At 48.2% G+C, this 23,391-nt stretch overlaps 15 protein-coding genes across 15 annotated transcripts; 9 read left to right on the top strand and 6 right to left on the bottom strand.

The window, feature by feature from the left end:
- Nucleotides 1–44: 44 nt before the first annotated feature.
- NEMAJ01_1536 (uncharacterized protein) lies at nt 45–257 on the bottom strand (the record flags this gene model as incomplete). The annotated part of the gene is made up of 1 exon (XM_047915374.1): nt 45–257. One exon carries the CDS (start codon nt 255–257, stop codon nt 45–47), a length of 213 nt encoding a protein of 70 aa, XP_047771331.1.
- Nucleotides 258–311: 54 nt separating this feature from the next.
- NEMAJ01_1564 (asparaginyl-tRNA synthetase) lies at nt 312–1,670 on the top strand (the record flags this gene model as incomplete). The annotated part of the gene is made up of 1 exon (XM_047915402.1): nt 312–1,670. One exon carries the CDS (start codon nt 312–314, stop codon nt 1,668–1,670), a length of 1,359 nt encoding a protein of 452 aa, XP_047771359.1.
- A 245-nt stretch (nt 1,671–1,915) lies between these two features.
- NEMAJ01_1563 (uncharacterized protein) lies at nt 1,916–3,400 on the top strand (the record flags this gene model as incomplete). Its single annotated transcript, XM_047915401.1, has 1 exon — nt 1,916–3,400. One exon carries the CDS (start codon nt 1,916–1,918, stop codon nt 3,398–3,400), a length of 1,485 nt encoding a protein of 494 aa, XP_047771358.1.
- Nucleotides 3,401–3,711: 311 nt separating this feature from the next.
- Nucleotides 3,712–4,206, top strand: NEMAJ01_1562 (uncharacterized protein; the record flags this gene model as incomplete). Its single annotated transcript, XM_047915400.1, has 1 exon — nt 3,712–4,206. The coding sequence occupies one exon, from the start codon at nt 3,712–3,714 to the stop codon at nt 4,204–4,206; it is 495 nt and encodes a 164-aa protein (XP_047771357.1).
- A 303-nt stretch (nt 4,207–4,509) lies between these two features.
- On the top strand, nt 4,510–5,943 carry NEMAJ01_1561 (cerevisin; the record flags this gene model as incomplete). The annotated part of the gene is made up of 1 exon (XM_047915399.1): nt 4,510–5,943. One exon carries the CDS (start codon nt 4,510–4,512, stop codon nt 5,941–5,943), a length of 1,434 nt encoding a protein of 477 aa, XP_047771356.1.
- A 933-nt stretch (nt 5,944–6,876) lies between these two features.
- NEMAJ01_1560 (uncharacterized protein) lies at nt 6,877–7,458 on the bottom strand (the record flags this gene model as incomplete). The annotated part of the gene is made up of 1 exon (XM_047915398.1): nt 6,877–7,458. One exon carries the CDS (start codon nt 7,456–7,458, stop codon nt 6,877–6,879), a length of 582 nt encoding a protein of 193 aa, XP_047771355.1.
- Nucleotides 7,459–7,491: 33 nt separating this feature from the next.
- On the top strand, nt 7,492–8,271 carry NEMAJ01_1559 (uncharacterized protein; the record flags this gene model as incomplete). The annotated part of the gene is made up of 1 exon (XM_047915397.1): nt 7,492–8,271. One exon carries the CDS (start codon nt 7,492–7,494, stop codon nt 8,269–8,271), a length of 780 nt encoding a protein of 259 aa, XP_047771354.1.
- A 12-nt stretch (nt 8,272–8,283) lies between these two features.
- On the bottom strand, nt 8,284–8,805 carry NEMAJ01_1558 (uncharacterized protein; the record flags this gene model as incomplete). The annotated part of the gene is made up of 1 exon (XM_047915396.1): nt 8,284–8,805. The coding sequence occupies one exon, from the start codon at nt 8,803–8,805 to the stop codon at nt 8,284–8,286; it is 522 nt and encodes a 173-aa protein (XP_047771353.1).
- Nucleotides 8,806–9,009: 204 nt separating this feature from the next.
- On the top strand, nt 9,010–9,786 carry NEMAJ01_1557 (transcription initiation protein SPT3; the record flags this gene model as incomplete). Its single annotated transcript, XM_047915395.1, has 1 exon — nt 9,010–9,786. The coding sequence occupies one exon, from the start codon at nt 9,010–9,012 to the stop codon at nt 9,784–9,786; it is 777 nt and encodes a 258-aa protein (XP_047771352.1).
- A 593-nt stretch (nt 9,787–10,379) lies between these two features.
- NEMAJ01_1556 (uncharacterized protein) lies at nt 10,380–13,139 on the top strand (the record flags this gene model as incomplete). The annotated part of the gene is made up of 1 exon (XM_047915394.1): nt 10,380–13,139. One exon carries the CDS (start codon nt 10,380–10,382, stop codon nt 13,137–13,139), a length of 2,760 nt encoding a protein of 919 aa, XP_047771351.1.
- A 98-nt stretch (nt 13,140–13,237) lies between these two features.
- Nucleotides 13,238–15,799, bottom strand: NEMAJ01_1555 (uncharacterized protein; the record flags this gene model as incomplete). Its single annotated transcript, XM_047915393.1, has 1 exon — nt 13,238–15,799. One exon carries the CDS (start codon nt 15,797–15,799, stop codon nt 13,238–13,240), a length of 2,562 nt encoding a protein of 853 aa, XP_047771350.1.
- Nucleotides 15,800–16,180: 381 nt separating this feature from the next.
- On the bottom strand, nt 16,181–17,026 carry NEMAJ01_1554 (20S proteasome subunit beta 2; the record flags this gene model as incomplete). The annotated part of the gene is made up of 1 exon (XM_047915392.1): nt 16,181–17,026. One exon carries the CDS (start codon nt 17,024–17,026, stop codon nt 16,181–16,183), a length of 846 nt encoding a protein of 281 aa, XP_047771349.1.
- An 83-nt stretch (nt 17,027–17,109) lies between these two features.
- NEMAJ01_1553 (uncharacterized protein) lies at nt 17,110–18,666 on the top strand (the record flags this gene model as incomplete). Its single annotated transcript, XM_047915391.1, has 1 exon — nt 17,110–18,666. The coding sequence occupies one exon, from the start codon at nt 17,110–17,112 to the stop codon at nt 18,664–18,666; it is 1,557 nt and encodes a 518-aa protein (XP_047771348.1).
- A 906-nt stretch (nt 18,667–19,572) lies between these two features.
- NEMAJ01_1552 (25S rRNA (cytosine2870-C5)-methyltransferase) lies at nt 19,573–20,775 on the top strand (the record flags this gene model as incomplete). Its single annotated transcript, XM_047915390.1, has 1 exon — nt 19,573–20,775. The coding sequence occupies one exon, from the start codon at nt 19,573–19,575 to the stop codon at nt 20,773–20,775; it is 1,203 nt and encodes a 400-aa protein (XP_047771347.1).
- Nucleotides 20,776–20,959: 184 nt separating this feature from the next.
- NEMAJ01_1551 (uncharacterized protein) lies at nt 20,960–22,939 on the bottom strand (the record flags this gene model as incomplete). The annotated part of the gene is made up of 1 exon (XM_047915389.1): nt 20,960–22,939. One exon carries the CDS (start codon nt 22,937–22,939, stop codon nt 20,960–20,962), a length of 1,980 nt encoding a protein of 659 aa, XP_047771346.1.
- Nucleotides 22,940–23,391: the final 452 nt, after the last annotated feature.

The following is a 23,391-nucleotide window of genomic DNA, read 5'->3' as shown; positions in this document are numbered from 1 at the left end:
TTCAAGCGAACTCCAAAAGAGAAAGAGTCGGTTGGCAGACCTGCTCATTTTATTGACCTTCTTATAAGCCCTTTGTTGGTTACTTTTACAATTTTAGCCCCCTCTGAATTTATTATGTATTTTGGCGTGTCTAAAGGAAGCTCTGTTACCTGGTACGAGGCTGCCCCTGTTTTTAGAAACAGCCGCCCGTCCCTGTACTTCACGACAGTTATGCTCTCTTTTCTCATTGTCTTTGGAATTTTAATGACAATAGACATATTAAAGACCCAAATAGAAATAAAAATATAAATAAAGAAGAATTTTTTGCTTTGATGACAGAACATGCTGGAATAGAAAGTGCTCATCAGGGCCACGGGCTTGAGCAGGTTCAAAAGCACGAAATAAAGGAAATAACAGAGAGTCTAATTGGGAAAAAGGTTGCATTCTCGGGGTGGGTGCGGTCCTTCCACGAGGTTGGAAAAAAGGTGTTCTTTACCGTGTATTCTTCTGGCTATCTGGTGAAGTGCATATACTCCACCAAAGAGGAGAAGCTTCACCTGACAAGGCACACTTCTGTTGAGGTGGAGGGAGAAGTGCGAAAAAACTTCACAAAGGACGCGTTCACGTGCGAAGTGCATGTTACGGCCTGCCGCATATTCGGGGGAAAAACCGCGCCTTCTTTGGAGCTGGACAAGACGCAGACAAGCGAGTCCATTCTTCTGGACCACCAGCACATCCTGATCAGGGACCCGGAGAGGGCTGCCGTTCTGAAGGTGCGTGCTGAGATGATGCGGATATTCCGGGAGTTCTACTACAGGAACGAGTACACGGAAGTAACCCCGCCCACGCTCGTGCAGACACAGGTCGAGGGAGGAAGCACGCTTTTCCAGCTGGACTACTTTGGCGAGGAGGCGTATCTCACGCAGTCTTCGCAGCTCTACTTGGAGACAGTTGTTCCGGTCTTTGGAAAGGCGTACTGCATCGCGTCCTCCTACAGGGCGGAGAAAAGCAACACCAGAAGGCACCTGAGCGAGTACACGCACGTGGAGGCAGAGCTTGCATGGATCGACTTTGAAAAGCTGCTGTCGGAAATAGAAGACCTTGTTATCTTTGCAACGGAGGAGTTTAACAGAAAATGCATCCCCATCCTCGCACACTTCGGAGTAAAGAAGGAGCCTCTCCCCGTTCCAGCGAAGCCCTTTGTACGGCTGCAGCACAGCGACGCCATAAACGTGCTCGTACAGGCAGGCATCAAGAAGGAGGACGGAACAGACTACACGCACGCGGACGACATCCCAGACGCCCCGGAGAGATACGTCTGCGACGCTGTCGGGAAAGGAGCCCCCGTTTTTCTCACGAAGTTCCCCGTGGAGATGAAGAGCTTCTACATGGAGAGGGCAGGCGAAGGCCTTACAAACAGCTGCGACTTGCTGTACCCCGGAGTGGGCGAAATCGTTGGAGGCTCTATGAGGATCTTCAAGCACGACGAGCTCCTGGAGGGGTTCAGGCGGGAGAAGATCTCCCCGGAGCCGTACAAGTTCTACACCGACCAGGCACTCTACGGACCCTGCCCCCACGGAGGATACGGCCTGGGATTCGAGAGGATACTTATGGGGTTCATGCCAGAGCTTGTGCCGAAAGTGCGCAGTGCGTGCTTGTACCCTAGATTTAACGGAAGGTGCCGGCCTTAGGAGAGAATGCCTGGATAGAGCCAATACTCCGCGGAATGGGAGACATTTTTCGCAGAAGGGAAGTGAATAAAGAAAAATGCGGCATGAAATTCGGAAAAATTCTCTTTTCTTTTTCGCCCCAGAGCAGCCAAAAATCACGAATGTTGTTTGTTTTTCGGAGATGCCAAAACACGAAAATATTTTGCTTTGGGATCAAATTCGTCTGATCATCTGAAAATATAAAGCCCAAAAACACAAATTTGCACATGACAGATAAAGTAGCAAGCGAAGCCCCGGTTTGGGGGCGGGAGTACAGAGTGCATGCGCCCGCACGGGAAGGCAGCAATCTTTTGCCTCCCCCGCAGAACAGCATAATAGAGGGGCAGCGCTTTTCCGAGATAGAAAAGCTTATGGAAGACATAAATGCCGTTGTAGAGCATCTGAAAAACATAAAAGACGACCTCGTGATAAGCCCCCGCAGAAAGCTGTGGAAGCAGAGGGGGGAAGCAGAGAGCGTGGAAAGTGCGGAAGTCTCTGGGGAGGCGAACTTGCCGGAAACTGTGCAGAAAACGTCTGAGTGCACTGTGCTGGAGGAGGCAGCCGAAACCTCCGTGCGGGAAGTGCTCGATGCAGGAAAGGCAGTGCTGCCTGCGGTGGACTCGGTAGACATAGTAACGCTCGAAAATCTTTCCCTCGAGGCCGGAGACGCCAAATCAGCGCATCTTGAGAATGGAGAGTGCCAGAAAGAGGCTCCCACGCCTCCCGCAATAACGCAGGAGCAGCCTGCATGCCCACTCGCGCAGGAGGAAGTCTTTGAAGAGGCCCAGGACGAGCCGGAGAGGAAGATTCCACAGGCAGCAGCGAGGACAAAGCCTATTCCCAAAAAGAGACTCCGTCTTTCCGAGAGGAAGCCTCTGCCCTCTGAAGAGAGGGCTTTAGAGAGTGAGAGTGGCCAGCGCCCGAGGAAAAAAATGAGAAGTGCAGACCCCATAAACAGGCCCACATGCAAGAAAAAGGCGCAGGATTACTTTGGCATACTAGCGGAAATATGCACAGAAGAGCACCTCCAGGGCGCCATGCGAAGCCGTTTGGAGGAGGCTTTGTGCGTTTTGTTCAATTCCCCGAACTGTGACGAAATTTTAGCCCACGCCACGTCCTCGTGCAAGCTAAAGTTAAAGGAGCCGCTGGAGAAGTACACAGGCCTTCTAGAGGAAACTCAGAGGGTGCACGCCAGCACAAAGATTCTGAAATTCGAGATTTACAGGGAGCAAGTCGCCATTTCCGAGATAGACATGCACTACAAGCCTCTGGACAAAATTCTGGAGAAAATATGGCACGAGCAGAAAAGCGTAGAGCAAGCGTACTTTAAGGCCATCCAGGGAATAGCCATGCGCTTGAAAAGCGTGCTCTACTCTGAAAGCCACGAAGTGTGCACAACCCACAACAAAATTCGGATACTCAGCCTAATGACGAATATACTAAACACTGCCAAAATAGAGAATGCTATGCTGTGCAAAAGCAGAGAGGCGCTTGTGATAGAAAAGATCCGCCTGAAAAATGAGATGCATCTGAAGTCGGGAGATGCCCAGAGGAGCCCGAAAAGAAGCGAGGGTGCAAGTTCCCCGAGTGACGCGCAGGAAGTTCCTTGCACCAGCAGCCTAAAGCGTGCGCTTTCGCGTTTCTCGATGAAAGTAGCAAAAGGCGTGCAATCGGTCTTTAGGAGGCAAAGCCGCACTCGGCAGTATTTATAGCCGGGCCAAACTCTATTCGCTTAAACGCGCTGGCAATTGGGAGAAACCACTGCCAGGCAGCACGAAATAAAGACAAATTCAATTTTTGCAAGGCCTTCTTGGAGTATCCTATTATGCCCGAGAAAAAACTTTCTTCTGCTGCCCCAGCGTAAATATACATTTTGTTTGGGCTTACTATGCTGCTATTGAATAGTATCTGGATAATGCCAGAGCATGCACTGTGCGTATTATGGGCTTCTGGGTTTTGACGTAAAAATTCCATCAAATTGTTCGCACAGAAAGTTCTTATTTGGACGTATCTTTTTTGGGGCATGTACTACGTGCCCACAAAGGCAGGAATGACACGATACGCGGAGAATTTCTGGGCGATAAAAGGGCTTGCTGAGCTTATTTTTAGAATAATTCAGGATAAAACAAGCTATGCCATGGACGGAATGTGCGTATCTGAAGAGTGCCTGCACAGGGACATACTTGCACTTCTTAGCAAGCAGATGGACGACGGGAAATTCTACCTGGTCCGGGAAATAGGCGTAGAGCACTCGAGTATGAGCCCAGAGGAGGCAGAAAGAGCGTATAAACTAGCGCAGGAGATGCACTGCAAAATAAAAGAAACAATTCGGGATGCAATGCATCTCCTGGTGTCGAAGTGCATCCACCTCTCCAGAATGAGCATTTCTCTGACCTACCGGCACAATGAGAGGATAAGTAGAGAGAAAGTAGTGATCTTTGCTCTGAGGATATGGATAGTTGAGGACATACAGAGCGTGATGTACCGCATGCGCAAAACAGCGTACTGCACTCTCTGAAGGCAGGGCGTGCTATTTTCCGCTGGAAGACGCCTCCACTCGCGAGCTCCGAGAGTAAGCTATTATGTCTTGCGCCCGTTCGGCCGGAAAGTGCACGGGCATTCGGGATATTCAAGATATTCAGGCGAGAGTACGGCAAAGTGGCACACTCTATCGGGCAGGCCCATATCCCAAGCCCTTTTTGGCCTTGGCGTAGCATAGGAATGCGTCAGATTGCAGGCTCTTTCTCTCAAACACGCTTTCCCTTGGGCAGGTGCTACATTGTAAGAAACAGAGTATTTAAGCCCGCGAGAAAGCGTGCTCATGCGAATACCATATTTCTTTCTCCTGGGGCTGTGCACAGCCGAGTCCAAGCGGTACGTGGTCCTTCTCAAAGACGACCTCCCCGCACAAAGCATACAGAGCCACAGCAACTGGCTGGAAAGCGCAGGAGTCAAGCAAGGCACTGTGAAGGGCTTTGGCGTGGGCGGAATCCGGGGATACTCCGCGGACTTGGACGATGCAGCCGTGCACGCCCTCAGAAAAAGAGAAGATGTCCACGCAGTGGAGGAAAACAAAGAATACACGATCCAAATGAGCATGCAAAAAACAGAAGAAATCGGGGCCTGGGGATTTTCCAGCCTCGTCCTTGCACCAAAAAAGGCAGCACCCGTGAAGAAAAAGATCAAGCCAATGCACAATGTCATAAAGGGCCGGCGGCACTTCCGAAAGAATCCTGTGAAAAGAATTCTGCGCAGATCCAGGCCTCTTCCACATCCAATTTTCGGGCACTCTGAGAGGATAGCAATGGAGAACGTGGAGTCGCGCATCAGAGAGCTGGAGAGCGAGAAAGAGTATTTGCTTGCCTTTAAGAAGCTGCACTATCCCTTCACAAGCAGCAGCCTCTCAGCGCGTGTCTCTGTCCCGTGGGGGCTGAGCAGAATGTCGCAGGGCCGGGAAATACTCGCAGAAGACACTTTTGTGTACCCGAAAACGGCAGGAAAGGGGGTGCGCGTATACGTTCTCGACACGGGCGTGGAGGAAACCCACAGCGAGTTGCAAGGAAGGGTCGAACGGGGAATAAACGTGGTCGGCGGAAATTTGGAGACTCTGGACGATAACGGGCACGGAACGCACTGTGCTGGGATTATAGCAGGGCGCACTGTCGGAGTTGCAAAGAATGCGAGGATAGTTCCCGTTAAAATACTGAGTGAAGAGGGGAAGGGAAGCACTGAGTACGCCGTGCTTGGGCTGGTCTATGCTATGAAGATGCACCACCAAAACATCAAGACAGAGAAGCACCCGCGCGCTGTCGTGAATATGAGCCTGGGGGGCGTAAACAGCGAGGTCTTGAGGGTGATCGTGGAAAAGGCTGTTTTGGCTGGGCTTACTATCGTGGCAGCGGGTGGAAACAATGCAGAAAATGCGTGCAGTTACTCGCCTGCCTCGATATCTCAGGTCATAACCGTTGGAGCAATTGACAGAAAAGACGAAATAGCCCCATTCAGCAATACGGGGGCGTGTGTAGATGTGTATGCTCCGGGCGTGGATATAGTCAGCTCGTACTTGAACGGGACAATGAAGAGCATGTCTGGAACGTCAATGGCAGCTCCGCACGTGGCTGGTCTTGCAGCCTTGTATTTAGGAGAGGAGTATCTGCCCCCCGTGGACTTGAAAATGCTCATAAAGAACGACTCTTACAAGTCGGACCTTATCAGGATAGCATCTGCAAAAATACTCAACATGAGGCTCGAGTGATCGGGTTATTCTTAAGCACAGCGGCACCACTCACTTCGTAGAAATACACATACTTGCATTCTTATAATAAAGATCTATTTATACACCCACTGCAGCCATCATTTGGGCTAAAACGCATTGCTTGTTCAAGGGTGGTATAGAATGTGGTTGGAATTCGGGTTATCCGTGATTAGCCATTGTTTTGGCAGGAGTGGCACCCGCACAAAGTTATGCTAGAGTATATGCGCGCAGGCCAGGCGAATTTTATGAATAAAGACACTATTTCACTTAGAATCTTCACTATTGCAACGAGATGATGCCATAGTGTCATGGTGTCATGGTGTCATGGTGTCATGGTGTCATGGTATTAAGATGGTAGTATGTTAAGATAGTTAAGATGGTTAAGTTAGTCAATGGTGTCATATTATCATGTTAAGATGGTTACGTTAGTCAAAGGTATCATAGTGTCATGGTATTAAGATGCTATCATGTTAAGATGGTTAAGTTAGCCAAAGGTATCATGATAGTATGGTAGTATGTTAAGATGGTAGTATGTTAAGATAGTTAAGATGGTTAAGTTAGTTAATGGTATCATAGTGTCATAGTGTCATGCTAAGATGGTTAAGTTAGTTAATGGTATCATATTATCATGGTATCATGGTAGTATGTTAAGACACTAACAGGTTGTAATAGTGGATGTGCTAAGTGAAACTGTATTCTTTATTTGTTGGGCTAGGTCTGCTTATATAGACATTATTGGGTATATCCCCTAATGTGAATCTATGCAGCCCCTTATTTAGGCCGATCTATGCAATGCCAATTACGAGTAACTGCTTTCACACAGAACATATCATATCGAGGCGGTTAAGTTGGTCAAAGGCATAGTGCTAAGATGCCAACACAGTATAACGCTATGCCACCAAGAATGCTGCAATAATACGTCTTTATTCTTTCTCACTCCGGGGCATTTATCTTCTGCACGTCCTTCTTGTACTTTTCCTTCAAGTCTATGTACATCTGGGAAAGCTTGTCAAGCACGGCCTTGTCTCGCAGCTTTGCCTCAAGCACCTTCTTCTCAAAGACCCTCCGGATGGACTCCACCTGCTCCTTCACCTTCAAATGGATCGACTCTTTCGCCCGCTCCTTCAAAACCTCAATGACCTTCTCTATCCTTTTGTCGTACTCTTTCCGGAGCTCCCTTTCTTTTTCCTTGTACAGGACCTCCATCTCCAGAAGCCTGGCCTTGTACTTCCCCTTTATTTCCTTTATTTCTTTTTCCTTCGACTTTTTCAGCTCTTTCTCCATCGTCTCCTCTAGAGTCCCCTGCATCCCCAGGACTTTGCTCTGCATCTCCTTCAGACGGGACAGCTCCTGCTCCACGTTCTGTATCTGCTCGTCCCTGCTCTCGTACTTTACCTTGAACGGATTGAAGGCTCTTTCCTTCTTCTTCCCCCGGTCGGACACGTTGCACAGCTCTATTGAGTCGTTGAACTGCCTCTCCAGCTCCCGAACTTCGCTTTCTCTGTTAAACTCCATTGCAAAATAAATGAAAAAGTGTGTTTGTTATGAATGGCAAATGCAGCTGCGTACATTGGGCTATCCCGCAATGGAAAAATAGACAAGCAAGCAGATCTTCTGGACAGAGACCCTATAAGCATGCGCACCTACATGAGCCTAGTCGCTGAATCACACAATAAAAAAAGAGACATCATATTGGCTTTGGTTATCCCTGAAGACGACCCGAATGTACCGGCAGACGACAATATTCCGACAGAAATCGCGTCAAAAGGCATTGTTTATCTGGCTGAGTGCATAAACATGCACAGATTCTGCGTCTCCACAAGCAACCCCAACGTCATTGCCGTGTGCAAAAAGAACGTGGTTGACCCGAACATGCTGTGCCCCATAAAGACAATATACTACTACATGGCAAAGCACAGCCAAATAAGCGCTCTAATGCAGGGCCCAGGGGGGAAAGAGGGGATAAACATGCTTCGCCTGCTGGAAGACTCTCCCACAGCAGTTGGCGAGATGGTGGAGGGAAACCCCGTGATCACGTGCCACTGGATAGGCACGGAAAACGACTATTTAAGCAACAGCGTCTTTCACACGTACCTCGAGAAAAACAAGGCGCTGGAAAATGTTTTTGACGCAGAGGAGCTCTACATGCAGGAGGTGGAAAAAGAGAAAAAAGTGCTCAGAATTATTATATTTGCAGTAGCCTTTCTTCTCTGCGTCTCTTTCTCTGTTCGGGCCTTTGCCTTGGAAATGTCGTATTTCACTGCCTGCTTGTACGCGGCAGCTGCTTCTGGGTGCGGCCTTATGTGGTACATGAACGAGCGAATATAGCAGTCTCTGCTCCTAGTTGTAATAAATGCTGTTCAGAGCTTCCTCTATGTACGCTTCAATTTCCTCCCCTGGCACTACCAGGAGCCTTTTAGCGTATGCACTCTGGACGGAGGCTTCAACCTCGCACGGAATTTGCCGGAGAGTCGCCATTTGGTAGTCCAGAGACCCCCGCACGGTCGAAAAGATGCGCTTTACTCGGACGTGCTTCGAATGTATAAACGTGGAGATGGAGTCTGCGAATATAATCACCTCGTGCAAGACCTCGCGCACGCACTCGCTTTTTCGCATGTGCTTAATGTAGAAAAGAAGAGACTCCAGCCACAGCCTGTACGCTCTCCCCGGGTTCGTGTAGTAAACGGAATCTGCCTCGTTCTTTTTCTCCCACGCAGCGTCAAGAGGGCTCGGGGAGGCGTACAAAACCGGACTCCTAAGAAATGTCGCATGCCCCATTGCATTTGGCTTCTTTCTCGGGAAGTACCTTGCTTGCTCTAGGTACGCGTACTGCGAGTCTATGCTTTCGCTCTTTTCTTGCATAAATAATCGAGCATTTTCAAATTTATACCCGGAGATTCCGGATTCGCCCAAAATCCGCATAAATGAGGCCCAGGAGCAGAAAGATGGGAAAATTCTGAGCAGATGCCACTTTCCTGGCCGATCCCATCTGGGGTGCCTGTGCTGGGAATAGCCCGAATTCAGGCCAATAATATATGTACTTTGTTATTCCCCACAAAAAGTTTTATGCTCTGCAGTAAGACCGACTACAGCTCGCTTTCGACCGACAACAAGGACAAGGCGCAGAGCATATACTCGCAGGAAATAGAGGCAATGATGTACACGTGCGGAGACGTGCGATCTCCTGAAAAGGGGTCGAGCATGTACATGGAGCAAATAATATACGTGCAAATGAAGATCCTTTTGGGGAAGGCCGATGCGGTCTCCAAGATGCGGGGGAGCAAGAAAATAGCGATCGAGGACATTGTGTTTATCATGCGCTACAACCCGCACAGGGTGAAAAAGCTCTCAAACTACATCACCTTCAAAGACGTCCGAAACAAAGTGAATCGCGACGTAATTTCTCTGCGGAGTACGGCAGAGGCCCGGCTGAAGTACTGCTGGCTCCCCAAGAACGTATACGACAAGCCGGAGGATACGCAGGGCCGGCTGTACATGATTGATCGAATGACTGAGGGGATGACAAAAGAGGAGTATCTGGACTTCACAGAGTGCAGGCAGGCCTCTTTTACCTTCAGGAAGGGAAAGCGCTTTAAGGAGTTTCTTAACACAGAGTGCAAAATGAAGGACGATCTCCTGGACGTTCTCGGGTTTTTGGCGTGCGAAATTGTTTTCGACATCATTAGCATGGCCAGCAAAATAAGCGCAAGCAAGTCCAAGGCAGCAAAAGTGGGCCCGGACGTGCGGGGAATGTTCAAAATGCGCACGCGAAAAGTCCCAATTACAGTGTCTGATATAGACGAAGCCTGCAGAAGGCTGAAGCTAAGAGGGGCCATATACTAGGACAAGCAGGCTTTGTATGCGCCCTGTCTCTCCATATAACGTGCTGTGATGCACAGCGCCTCATATCCGCCCGAATGCGCTGAAAGACGCTCTTTTGGCGACCTCTACAAGGCATGCCTGCGTAGAATAATAAAATGCACTGTAGCCAACGCTGGGAAAGAATGCTCATTTACTGTATGTTTCGCCCTGCACGCCTGCATTCTGCCTCTCCCGTGGGATTTCTTGGGTGGGCTGTGCGGGAGCTTTTGTCGGGTCCTGCCGGATACTCTGGCATCCCGGGCATGTCTTGCTCCTTTCGCCCGAACTTTGGCTTTGGACTTCCCCGGGGAAAAGAAAAAGCGTATCACTTTAAATATTTGTGGACGGAATAGAAATGCGGAGTAACGCCAAGCAAGAGGGCCAAAGAGACCCCTGGAAAAAAGAGAGAAGAAAGAGAAAGGGAGAGAGAACGGAGAAATGGGTTAAGTTCACGGGGCACACAATCAGTCCGAGAGGATATCTGAAAGTGCACAAAATCTGTCAAAAATGCATTTTTCTGGGCATCAGCTTTCTCGGAGTGATTTTATATATCCAAAATTCTGTTGCGATAGAAAATGGGAAAAAGAAGTGCGCGAGTAGCACTCGCATTTATTCTGTGTACTAGCAAGGTATGGGCGACTGATAGCATGCAAACCCCAGAAATCACGGGCATATCCCTCAATGGGACTGATTTTGCTTTAAGAGCCTGCCCCCGCGTCCATATAAGCCAGAATTCACAGTTTCTGCTGCTGGAAAAGGAGAAAAATCTTGACAATGAAAATGCAGAGAGAGAGGCGCAAGAGAAAAGCACGGACGAGATGCACGAACTGGGCGAACTAAATGAGATTCTGGCAGAGATTTTTGAGTGCAAGGAAGAGGATATTCTCTCGGAGCTTGGCGAGATGGAGAGGGAGGTCCTGAAAAGTGCGCGATGCGACTTTAAAGGGGCACTAAAACGCAGTGCAGACCCCCTGTGCATGTGGAGCCCAAAAGTCAAAGTGTCCTGCGTTGATGCAGCACAAGAGTCTGACACTTCCGTGGAAAGTGTCTCTTCAACGAGCGAAGAAAAGCCCGAAAAAATCGAAAAAGTGCACGGCCCAATACCTGCACCCAGCATGGAAAGTGCCTCTTCAACGGGCGAAGAATTCATGGCCCTCCCAGAGAGTGCTAGCCTGTATATATGGGCAGAGGGAAGGACAGTTGACGAAAACCTGCCGGCTTTCTACGATATACCAGTCCCAGCGTGGAGGCAAAAAGCCCGAAAAATAGATCTGGAGTCCAGGATACAGCGCTACACGGAAAGAATTAAAAAGTACATACGCAACTTCCCCAGCGGAAGCAGCATATGGGAACTTATTTCCAGATGCCCGCTCTATGGGAGCAGCGTGCAAGCCAGCATCAGCTCTCTGGAGCGCGCGTGCAATTCCTCCGTAATGCGTGAAAAGGGCCTTTTAGGGTACTACGAGCAGTTTTTCAGCGACTTCATGGAGTACTTGGGCGAGCACCTGAGAGAGGACACGCCCAGCGAGCACCAGAAACAGTTGGGCGAAGGCGTTAAAACACTCGCAGACATGTTTGCCCGAAATGTGATGCTTAGGGAGGAGGTGGACCCTGCAGAAAACAGCGAACATACAGAGACGCACGCCCAGACGCATTCCAAGGCCCTGCAGGAGAAAGACGGGTTCCTGTCGGTTCTTCACATCCCAGAGGTACTCAGCGACTTTTCCAACGTCGACAAGGAAACATTCTTTCTGGCTATGCGGGACATTACAAAGAGGATAAAAAGATGCAAAGGCGGAGAACCAAAAAGGCCAGGCCCTACGCCCATATTGGGATACGTCAAGAGAAAAAAAGAGAACTCTGTGGGCGAAAGTGAAACCTTCTTTACAGTTACAACGAAATCCGACAGAGTGAGGTGGCTAAACATACTCTGGTACATATACTACGAAGCGAACAACAACATAAAACGAGAAGACGCCCATTTGAAGAACAGGCAAGTGGCGATCGACTGGGGCTGTAGAATGGTGCAGGAGGCCAAGAGGGAAAGCAGCAACTACCTTCTTGAAATGTACCTGGAAGCCCACAGCGCAGTTTCTATGTTTTACAGAGAATGCCCGCAGACGTACGGGAAAATGTCCAAGAAAAACACGATAGTAGAGTGCAGATTTCTGGGAAAAAACACCGTTACATTACAGAAATACGCTTTCTGCAGAACGAGCTTTCTCTTAAATGCCACTTCCCGAAAGGCAAGTTTAACTTCAGCGAAGTACAATAGGTGCGAGGAGTTCCGGGGAGTCTCTATTCCGAAAGCGCACTACCACGTGCACTTTGTCAGCAACCACACGCAAGAGTACAGGAGACTTTGCCTTCCCATCTACTGTATTGGAAAAGAGATGGTCTATATACACACACTTCTTGACATCCAGAAGCACATAGAGAGCGTCTTCAGGATAAAGAACGAGCCTGTTTATACGCTCCTGTACAGCCACCAGCTGAAACAGTGGAGCATGGCGGATGCCACCCACATGAAAAGAACCATAATGAGCGTGGGACTTCTTGGGTACACAGCCGTCTTCTACCACCTTAAGAAGCCTATAGAGAGAGAAGCCCACACTTTTGCCGTCTTTGAAGACCCTGCAGAAAAGTGCTCTGGGGGCGCGCCGAAGGTCCGAATTCCGCTTTTCCTGTCGCCCTTGATGCGGAGCATTCTCTTGCTGAGCCCGTACGCGGAGAAAGACTCGATAGAGCACACTATCGTGAGGGAGAAGGCGCTGAAAAGGGGGCTCTTCCCAAACGCATATTCTTACAGGAGCAGGCCTGCCCCTGAGAAAGCGCCAGCGCAGGAAAGCAGCGAATTCCACGAGTGCTTTGCATCTATGCACATTAACAGCCCAGAAACTGCCCCAATGTGCTGGGAAATGTGCGCAAAAGTGACTTCCATGGCGCACAGAAAGAAAAAGATTGTGTGGTACACAAAAGTATCCAGCGAAAGGGAGGAGTACACACACTATTTCCTGAATCCCCTGAAGAGTATAAGCCATGCGTACAGGCACAAGGTAACGACGCACTTGGTAGAAGCAGTTGAAAAGCACAATTTGGCAGCCGGACAGTTTAAAACAACGGGAATTTCATTCGGAGAAGCTGCAGAGACAAACGGGGGAGGCATATCCCTGCAAAAACGCCAATTTAATCCTGACCAAAAAATCAGCCAAAACCAGTTGTACCACGGCCTGTACACTATCACAGCTCGATCTCAAAGAAAAACCAGACTCGGGCCGAGGATATGCAACCATCTTTTTTCGCTTCTTTCCAGAGGGAGACAGCGGGACAACTAAGCCCGAGAAAAATCGGATGAAAAATAAACTTTTTTAGACGCTTTTATTTCTCTTTCAGAAAAGTCTGTGGCCTGCTCGCCCGTTCTTCTGTTTGGGCTCTATATAGGGGCAGTTATTTGCTCTTGCTTTAAATGGATTAAAGCGTATGTGAGGCTTCCTAATAGGCCTAGTTGGGCTTTCTGCGCGCGAGGCGATGCCTGCATAATCATATACCTAATGTGCAAATCAGAATTTAATGATATGGACCGCAGGGACTTGTTTTGGCGCGGTGATAATACATTCTTAATGGAAAAGAACCTTTTGCAACTTTCATTCGAAATATTATTCGGGCTCTGGCTGGGATTAGTTTTATGTTTGCCCTTGAAGATGGTAAATATAACATGCGCACTGTTTCCGCACATGTCCTGCGAGATGACTTGGGATATTCCAACTTCGGGATACTTAATGTTTCGGGTTTGCCCTCTCTCAATGATCATGGCTGTGCATTCGACTGTGTCTTTGCTCTTCGGGTTATTCGCGTCGATATTGATTGAAATCCCCGCAACATTTGTGTCCTTATTTTCTAATTTCGGGCAGCTGTGGAAACCCGGCATTTCCAAGTAGCAGAATGACCTTGACCCGTTTCCCTTCTGAGTGAAATCAAGCACGCGCGGGGCTAGATTGTTCATCGTCTTTAGGCAACGTACAGGGTCCATTTCGTCGATTTCTATGTCCTCATTGTTGGTGTACGTGTACGCCGAGAGAGAAATGGACATGACCATCAAGTCGTTGAGGAACAGAGGAAGAGAATACGCGTCTGATCCCATTTTCCCTTCCTCGGAGTCTTTTGGCTGCTGGAAAATGAACGGGAAAAGTTTCACATCCGCATCCGGGGAGGATGCTTCCTTTATGTAGTAGAAGACCGTGGGGGCGGTGCTGCTTGCAACATTTATGTGGCCAATTTGAGGGTCTATGTATGTGCAAGAATGGGTTTTTCTGCAGATTTCTATTGCATGGATGTTTTTCTCCGGCTTTCCGTACATGCATGAAATATAGGATACTATTGTCTCGTGTTTTATCGTGAAATGATTTTTATACAGAGGAAGAAAAATGTTCATAGCAGTTTGCTCTTCATTGTCGACATAAATTATGTTGCACCAAGACCAATTCTCCAAAGAACCAGCCGTATCTATCTTGCTAGAATTGCTTTTCAAGTAAGAACCGCTGGTTGCAGATATAGTCTCTTTTGGCGCGGAGAAGTCTTTGGGAAAAACATGCTTGATGCTTCGCTCCGACCTAACTGCCTGCTTTCCTGCAACTCGAATGCCATTCGCCCAGTACGGGCAGTCAGCATAGAACTCCCGAATAGTCCTAAGAAGAAGCGCGTAGACATCACAGGCATGGTTGTAGGTTGGGCTGTCGGCGGGGCATTCCTTTTCGAGCACGACAGGATATATTTTGGGCTTCTCCAGCAAGGTAGCTGCACTTTTCAGCTCATCCAGGGCCCTAGAGTCGACATTATCCATGGTGGGCAGGCCGGGCAGGGCTTTGGCAATATTTGCGAGCTTCGATACGATCTCAGTCAGTTCAGTGCACCTATCATTGTATTTTGTTTCGTTCTCCGGGTCATCTTTTGTGCGTCTAGAGGCTTTTTTCTTGAATACCTCCGCAATAAAGTCGTATTCAAAGACCTTGAGGTCGGCGTATATCTGCGGGTTATTGAGCAAAATAATTATTCCAGTATAAATCATGCTTTTACTCTCCTCCGATTCTATGTGAATTTCCATGCATGCATTCTCACTTGGCAGATTGCAGTTCTGCAGGACCTCCATGATTTCAAGGGCATCTCCGACCGTGACTGGTTTTGATATGGACATATTCTTATTGGGGGTTAGGCTGTTTGGGCCTGCGGTGGGCGCAACCTTTTCGATGAACTTAATAGCCTGAACAACTATTTCCTCGCTCCACCCGGGGATCGAATTCAGGAAAGAGTACTCTTCGAAAGATTTCTGTATACTCTGAAGGCGCTGCAACTTGACGCTTAGCACAGGGCCCAGCTCCAAAAGCAAGTTTAAAAAGGTCTTATCCTGCAGTCCGTCAAAAATGCGCTTAATATCCACCCAGTCGTCATAGCTTTTTGAAGGGTCATGCACGAAAGTTTTTTCAGCGTCTGTTAGCTCTTCACTCAGGGATTTTTCTTTCTCTGAATATTCTGAGCCCACCTCTTCATGGGGACCATCTTGTGTAAACTCAGTGTTATTTACGTCTTCAATGGGACTATCCAAGCTATTATCCGCGCCATTATCCGGACTATTCAATGGGCTTAAAACTTCGCTCGTTCTATCGCTGTCAACCCAAGAAGTCTGGTCATTTGGACTGTCCTGGCCATCCAAAAGACTCAAGCCATTCGCATTATGCACGCCCTTCTCCTCGCTCACATCGTTCAGCTCCTTACTCCCTGCGGGCACATCCGTACAAGGGCCACAACCCATAATCTCCGCCTGGAAACTTGCACTGTCCTCTTTCAAAGCCCCCTCCAAGGACGCCCCCAGCATCTTATTCTTGTTTTTGAACTCTATGCAGCAAAAGGAGCATGCCATTAGAAAGAAAACTCCCGTTACTCCCGACACAAAGTACAGCCGGCTCATCTTATATGAATCTACCTGCAGTCTCTCTCGCATATTAAATTTGCAAATATTTGTCTTTTATATACCCGAATGCATAAATCATTCTAAAGCCAATGCGCACCCATCATTTTGATACTTTTTATAAATTGGCCTGTCAAACTATGCCCGTCTAATTTTCTTTTTTCTTTTTTCTTTTTTCTTTTTGCAAATTTTTCAAAGAGCCCCCAAAACGCCATTGCATCTGGAAACAGGTACGTAGGAAATTATTCAATAAATTCAAATAGTTAAAAACCACGCAGCATCCCTGCATTTACGCCCGACTCTGGGAGAAGCAGAAAAATACACGCCCTCCTGCGCAAGTGCTCAGCTGCAGGGAGTCCGTCTGTAAGCGCGCGAACAAACAGCATCTTTATTTCCACGAGCCCCGTCTCCTGCTTACTCCTCCTTCGTGCTCACGGAAATCAGCTCGAAGACTTGCTCCTTCGTGATTTTAACGCTCTCGCGGGGATATGCGTACTTCATGCTGCGGGCTGCCTTCTTCCCAACCTCCCGATAATTTCTCCTGTAGTCCGTTTCAAAGACTGTCTCCTGCCCTCGGCGAATCACGCATATGTCAATGTTTGACCCGGAGTACAGGTCGTTCATGATTCCCGCTGTTATAGCCTCGCATGCGAGCTCAACTGCCTCTTCCTCGCGCATTCCCTTCCTCCAGCCGGTCTCCAGAAGGCCTATCGCAGCGTAGGACCCAGATCCCTGCGCCGTATACGGAACTGCATCCACGCTCCCGTGCGGGTGTATTCCGAAAAGGCTTGCCCCGTGCTCGTCAACACCCCCCAGGATCAAACTAGCGGAAACATTCCCGCGGTACGAAAAAAGGTGTCTCTTCAGGATATTCACGCAGTACGAGACAGGCGGCATTTTCCCGTATTTCAAGGAAAATCTGCGAATAGAGGAAGCAGCCATTTTGTTCGTGTAGTACGTATCCGCAGCAGTCCCTGCCCCACAGCACCTGATATTCTCGGAGATATAGTGTATCTTGCTGCAGTTTTTATTCGCAACTACAGGCCCACTCGTAGACCTCGTATCTGCTGCAAGAACAACGTAGTCCTCGCCCTTCACCCCGACAATCGTCGTGCCTGTTTTCACAGGAGCATACTCTGGCCCCATAGAACTCCTGATCTCTTCAAAAGACAGAGTTTCTCCTCCAAAAGTTCCTGCACTTTTTTCCCTCGAAAGTGCGTCTGCGCTCCCGTGCGCACTAGTACAGTAGGATTTCTGCATGCCTCAAATTTTAAACAAAAATGTTAATATAAATTGGCAGCATAAAATGAAAAATGAAATTTCTGAAGAAATTCTTATAGCAAATGTCTGGAGAAAAAAGAAGAGAACGGTATCGCCGTAGAAAAGGCCGCAGGCCATATGAAAGAAGGCCGTACGGACATTCGCAGGAAGAGCGATATTTTGTGCCGTACGAAAGCAACAGAAGAACTCCGTGGGAAAATACCCCGCAGAGACGCCCCCGCGAGAGAGACGCACTCGCGAGCGAGCACATCCAGAGAAGAGATGCAGCCCGGAATGGGGCGCAGATGGAGAAATGCTCGCGGGAGAAGGAAGGACCCGAGATCGCAGTCCACGCAGAAGCACCTCTTCAGCCCGCTCCAAAGAGCGAGTCCCTGGAAGAGGCCGACGTCGAGGAGTACGTGAGCATAGAGGAGATAAACGACCTGTCCGTGGACTACAGCCGAGCAAGCCTGCAAAAAGAGGAGAGGGAAAGTCCGGGGGAGAGGGAAAGAGAAAGTTCGGGGGAGGAGGAGAAATTCCCCAGCGGAGCCATCGAGAAAGAAGTTGGCCTGAGCGCGCCCCGAGAAGAAGCCGCCCCAAGCGTATATACGTACTTGATGGCGAAGTACAGGGTGGAGCAGGAGGAGACAAAAAGACTCGCGGATGAGAGGGCGGGGAGAGACTGCGCGTACACGGAGGCTCCGCTGAAGGAGGAGATAAACCGGTGGGCGAACAACAAAAAAATGAAGCTTTTGGGAAACGACAGAGAAATAATAGCAGAGTCCATCACGACAGCGCACGACAGAAGCAAAATCAACGAGGCAGCAGTTCCGGAGATGGAGAAGAGCAGGCCCGTGTGCTACGTATATAATGACGCCCTGAGAAACGTGGAGGAGAGGCACAGGAGGGGATTGGGCGTGTACCTGTACGCAGGAGACGCGGAGATGCTGAGAAAGGCATTTATGCAGACGGGGAAAAACTTCCGCATAATTCGAGAGAAGTACCTCCCGTGGCACTCGCACAAGGAAATAGTGCGGATATACTACAGGCTCAAGTACGAGCTCAGGCTGAAGGGGTGCATAGCAGTAGCTGCTGACCCCAGAAGGATGCCGGATAAGGAGGTCCTGGAGGTGGTCGCGAGAGACTGGACAGAGCAGGACAGAGAGATCTTCTGCAACCTGCACAGTGAACTCGGGAAGAAGTGGAAGGAGTATCTGAAGTACTTGAAGGGGAAGACGGAGAATGACCTCAAGATATTCTACAGGTACTACAAGAAGTACGTGGCCAGGAAGAAGGAGGAGAAGAAGGAGAAGGAGGAGAAGAAGGACGAGGGAATTGGCCAGTGGAAGGTCCATGAGAGGCAGACATTTGCGCTCCTCTTCCCGCATATAGGGAAGAATTGGGGCGTACTCGCGAACTATATTGTGACGAAGACAGCGAATGAGATAAGGAGCTACCACAGAGTGTACTACAAGAACCTGCGCGCAGGGGAGCGAGTGCTGGAGATATACTTGAAGGACATCGGAGACAGAAAGATACGCACAGATCCGCTCCCCCTGCAGGAGCTCGCAGGGCACAAGCAGAAGCACTGCAGATATGCCGGAGTGCTCTTTTCGGGGAGATGCAACGGCGCATTGTAGGCGCAGCAGAAGCAGCAGCATGCAAGCATAGAAAGTAAATAAAAAGACAGAAAATAGAATAGTACAAAGTCGGCCTGTAGTGCAGTTGGGTGCACGCATCGTTTCATTGTCGTGGGAATGCGGTCACAGAGTATGCTAATAGAGAGTAGATATAGATAGAGAATAAAGTGTGTTGATAGTTAGAGAATGAATGTTGATAGAGAATAGTTAGAGAATGTTGATAGAGAATAGATAGAGAATAAAGTATGCTAATAGAGAATAAATATAGATAGTTGATAGTTAGAGAATAAAGTATGAATATAGATAGAGTATGTTGATAGAGAATAAAGTATGCTAATAGATAATGTATGAATATAGTTAGAGAATAAAGTGTGAAGATAGCTGATAGTTAGAGATAGAGTATGTTGATAGAGAATAAAGTATGCTAATAGAGAATGTATGAAGATAGATAGAGAATGAATATAGTTAGAGAATAAAGTATGCTGATAGAGAATAATGTATGTTGATAGATAATGTATGAATATAGATGATAGTTAGAGAATGAATGAAGTATGTAAAATAGTCTGTGCTAGTACTCACTGAGTGATATATTGATATATTTTATGCAAAAATGAAATATGTTTAGAGGCAACCAGTTAGAGAGTCGAGTGAAATATGCAAAATATCCGGAGACAAATATATCCAGGAATAAAGTATGCTGCTGCCCAGAGAAAAAACAGCCTGCACCAAATGAAGTGTAATAGCCAGATATGAGAGCGAGACAAACTGTGGAAGTGCCCTGTGAGTGCCGAGAGAGTGAACTATATTGGCAGAGAGTACTCTGTACTATGCCGCCTGCAGTCTTGAGGCAGTGCTGGTGCGTGCCCTTTGCGGGATAGAAAGAAAAAAGTTACGGAAAAATTTTACATGGCAAGTAGAGTACACGCGGAGGAAATGCACGAGGCACTCCCGTCTGAAGTGGCAGAGGCGGAATACTCTGAGGCAGAAAACATGGATCCAGAAGAGGAGCAGACCTCGAAACTTTCAGCCACGGAGGCAACGTACAACGACTATCTCCTGCAGAAAATAACCGAAATGTTCAACAAAGAGGAGAAAGAGGCCTTCATGATTGCCTCCGACCAGAAAAGACCCACAACGATCCGAGTAAACACACTATTCGACAAAAGACAGGCTGTGATGCAGAAGCTTATGAATAGGGGCGTAAACATAGAAGGCCTTGAGTGGAACGACTGCACAGCAGTGGTTTACAACAGCGAAGTGCCCATTGGAGCTACGCCCGAGTACCTGGCAGGCCTGTACATTCTCCAGTCGCCGTCTTCGGCACTTCCTGTGATGGCCCTGGACCCGCAGGAAAACGAGACGATCGTGGACATGTGCGCTGCCCCCGGGGGAAAGACTACGCATATTGCAGCCCTCATGAAAAACACGGGAGTGATATATGCAAATGACTCGTGCCAGGAAAGAGCTCTTTCTCTGTGCGCAAACCTCCAGAGAATGGGCGTAACGAACACTATCGTAAGCACAATGGGGGGAAGAGGATTGCCCTTCCAAAACGTCAGCAGAGTGCTTCTTGACGCTCCCTGCTCGGGAACAGGAGTGCTCTCGAAGGACCCTGCTGCAAAGAGAAACAAGGACGAGAGAGTCATCAAACAGCTGCAGTACAAGCAGATGAACTTGATCCTGAAGGCTTTTGACATGCTCAATCCGAAGGCCCCGGAGACCTCCATTCTTGTGTACTCTACGTGCTCCATCCTCGTTGAAGAGAATGAGTGGGTGGTAAACAACCTCCTCAAAAACAGGAAAAATGCACGGGTAGTTGACGCAGGGCTTCCCATAGGAAAGGAGGGCTTTTCCTCGTACAGGGGAATGGTTTTCCACCCGTCTTTGAAAAACACGCGGAGACTCTACCCGCACATCCACAACACGGACGGATTTTTTGTCGCTAAAATCCGGAAAATAGGGTACAGCCCAGAGGAAATAGAGAGAAACCGGAAGGAAAAGGGCGAGAAAAAGGCCGAGGAGAAGAAAAACCCAAGAAAGGACAGCAGCAAGACCAAGAAGCCCCTGGGGAAGAGGCAGAAGGCCAGAAAGCCCCAGAAGAGAGAGTAGGCCCGCACTCCAGGAGAGACGTAATAGCATCGAGTGCCCCGAATTCGCCCGAGCTCCCAGCTTCTAGGAAATAAATTCGCAATAGTTGACGCATGCAAGAAAAAATGCAAAGTGTAAATGCAATGTGTAAATGCAAAGTGTAAATGGAATTGGAAAAAACTTAATGTAATTCGTATTTATTAGATCAAACAAAGAATACGTAGTAAACAGAAGCACAGATGCTTGTTATCGCCACAATGATTGAGAGCACACTTACAACAGTCTTTGTTCCTGATCCGATAGATCCGCTTTCCTTCTTTGGGGCTGCTGCTTTGGTGGTTCTTACAGCGGACCTCTTTGCTACAGGCTTCTTGGCTGCTGGCTTCTTCAGAGATTTGCAGCCCTTCGCAATCACGTCGCAGTCTCCGCTGTGCTCATCCACAATCTTGCAGAGGCACTCGCATCCGAGCAGGCACAGAATGTTCGGGCTGCCTGCATCTGGGGTTTTCATCCACAGCGAGCAGATGCTCGTCTTTTCGTCTATACATGTAGTCAGGAATACGTTCATAGAACAGCTGCACCCTAGAATCACCCGCCTGAAGGGAATCGAGAGGGAGGAAGCCCGCACAATGGACCTCTCCACCTGCTTCAGAGTTTCATGCATCAGGAAGGGAGATGTTTCCGATATGTTGTACAGGTACCCCAGAACAGTGTCGTAGTCTATGGACAGATTCTTCTTCTCGTGCAGAACTTTTATAATGTAGTAGTACAGAGAAGTCGAGAGAATCCTGTGGTCCTCCTCGTTTTGAATTGCATACAAAATACCCGGAATAATGACCTGTGACAGGTGCATGTGCGTGGTTTCTACCTCTTCGGTCCTCTTCTGGCACTCCAGAGACATGCATATGACCTGCGTGATCGAAAGAAGAGAGTGCAGGGCGCTTGCGTTCGAGAAGCTGTCCAAGAAGTCGCCATCGTTGCTGGCTTCCGTTATAATCACTCCGTTGTTTGCTGAGATTATCTTCAGGCCCTGGATCGTGCTAATTTTCTTCTCTCGGCTGAGCAGGAAGTTCTTCGGGATCAGGCCGAACTCTCCGAGGTTGAACCGCCCTTCAAATACGTTCTTGGAGGACAGGAACACATTTGGCGAGCGAATCGTGAAAAATCGCGCATTTCTGTCCTTCTTTGAGGCGTTTGTTATCTTGGAGTTTTTCGGGTTGCTCCTGAATCCTGCGTAGATCAGCTTGCTGATGCTCTCGCTGTTTCCGAGAACGCCGAGAAGACTTTGCCAAATTTCGGGGTCTCTTTTTTTGTACTTGCTTAGAAGAGTCGCGCCTATGCTGACGGTTTTAGCGCACGCAGAAAAACCGCACGAAGCAAAAGTCAGAACATTCACGCAAGAGGTGTCTTCCACGTGAATGGGAGCATCTACAATCCACTTGCTCAAGAGCGGGCTTGTTGGCGCCCTTATAGCGTAGTCAACGCGCACGGGAATTTTGTAGAGGACAGATTCTGCCTCCGGGTTTAGGAAAAGGTTCTGGTCCTTCTCTGGCACCTCCAGAGCAACATAGTCTTTCTTGATGAAAATGTGTATCTTCAGGTTCTCTGCGTCTATAGCGTCATCTGCATCTTCAAGGTCAAACACACCGCCATACAGAAGCTTCTTGGCGATTCCAGCGTAGTGTCTCTGTATGTCGTTCCACTTGATGAAGACAGTTGCTGTGCTTGCTTGGCGGCAGAACGTAATCTCCGAGATAGAAACACTGTTGGAGTCTGTCACGGGGATAAACACGGGCTGTATGTCTTTGCTGTGCACTACGCCACTGACAGGGAATGTGATAGCGAATTTCTCGTTCGTATGTGCAGAGAATGCTATAGTCTCTATGTGCTTGAAGTTTTCAACGCCCATTTCCATGGTGATGTGGTTTTTGGTCTCCTCTGTTACTTCTATGCTCATGGGGTGGAGCAGGTGGCTTGTCAGGAGGGGAACATTCTTCACGGGCTCTGTGATCTTTGAGGCGCTCTTTACAGGCGAAGAATTCGCAGCTCCTACGCCTACGCCCCCGTGCAATCCTTGAAACTTCCAGTATCGGTGCTTCTTGAGGGACTGACACATGCTTTCTGATGCAAAAAGGGCGCATGCCAGCATAAATGTACTTCCTAGTGTAAGAGAAAGACTTTTCATACGAACACAAATGGATTCAGAGTATATATACAAAATAACTGATAAAGACATATCAAAAGTAAACAAACGAGGCATTGACAGTAAACAAAAACCGACACTATATTAAAAACAAACAAATTACAAACACTCTCTGCATGATGGTAAATTGCGCCAAAACAATGCGTAATCCGCATAAACATGCCGTATTATGCACTATTACTCCACCCATCTAGTATCTGCCTGCACCAACATAGAAAACTGTTCTGGGAGTAGGAGTCCAGTAGCACCCAGTTCAGCCTTTTAAAGGGCACTATCCAGCAAATATTTCGGCAATTTAGCACTATCCAACAAATATTTCAGCAATTTAGCAGTATCCAACAAATATTTCAGCAATTTGGAGACTATTTTAGAAATATTCAGAAAATTAATTCAGTAATTCAATAACATTCAGTAATTCAATAACATTCAGTAAC

Source organism: Nematocida major (assembly GCF_021653875.1).
Source record: "Nematocida major strain JUm2507 chromosome Unknown 2337, whole genome shotgun sequence".
Taxonomy (NCBI): domain Eukaryota; kingdom Fungi; phylum Microsporidia; genus Nematocida; species Nematocida major.
The sequence above is the reverse complement of the archived record's forward strand: the minus strand, read 5'-3'. Positions and strand labels throughout refer to the sequence as shown.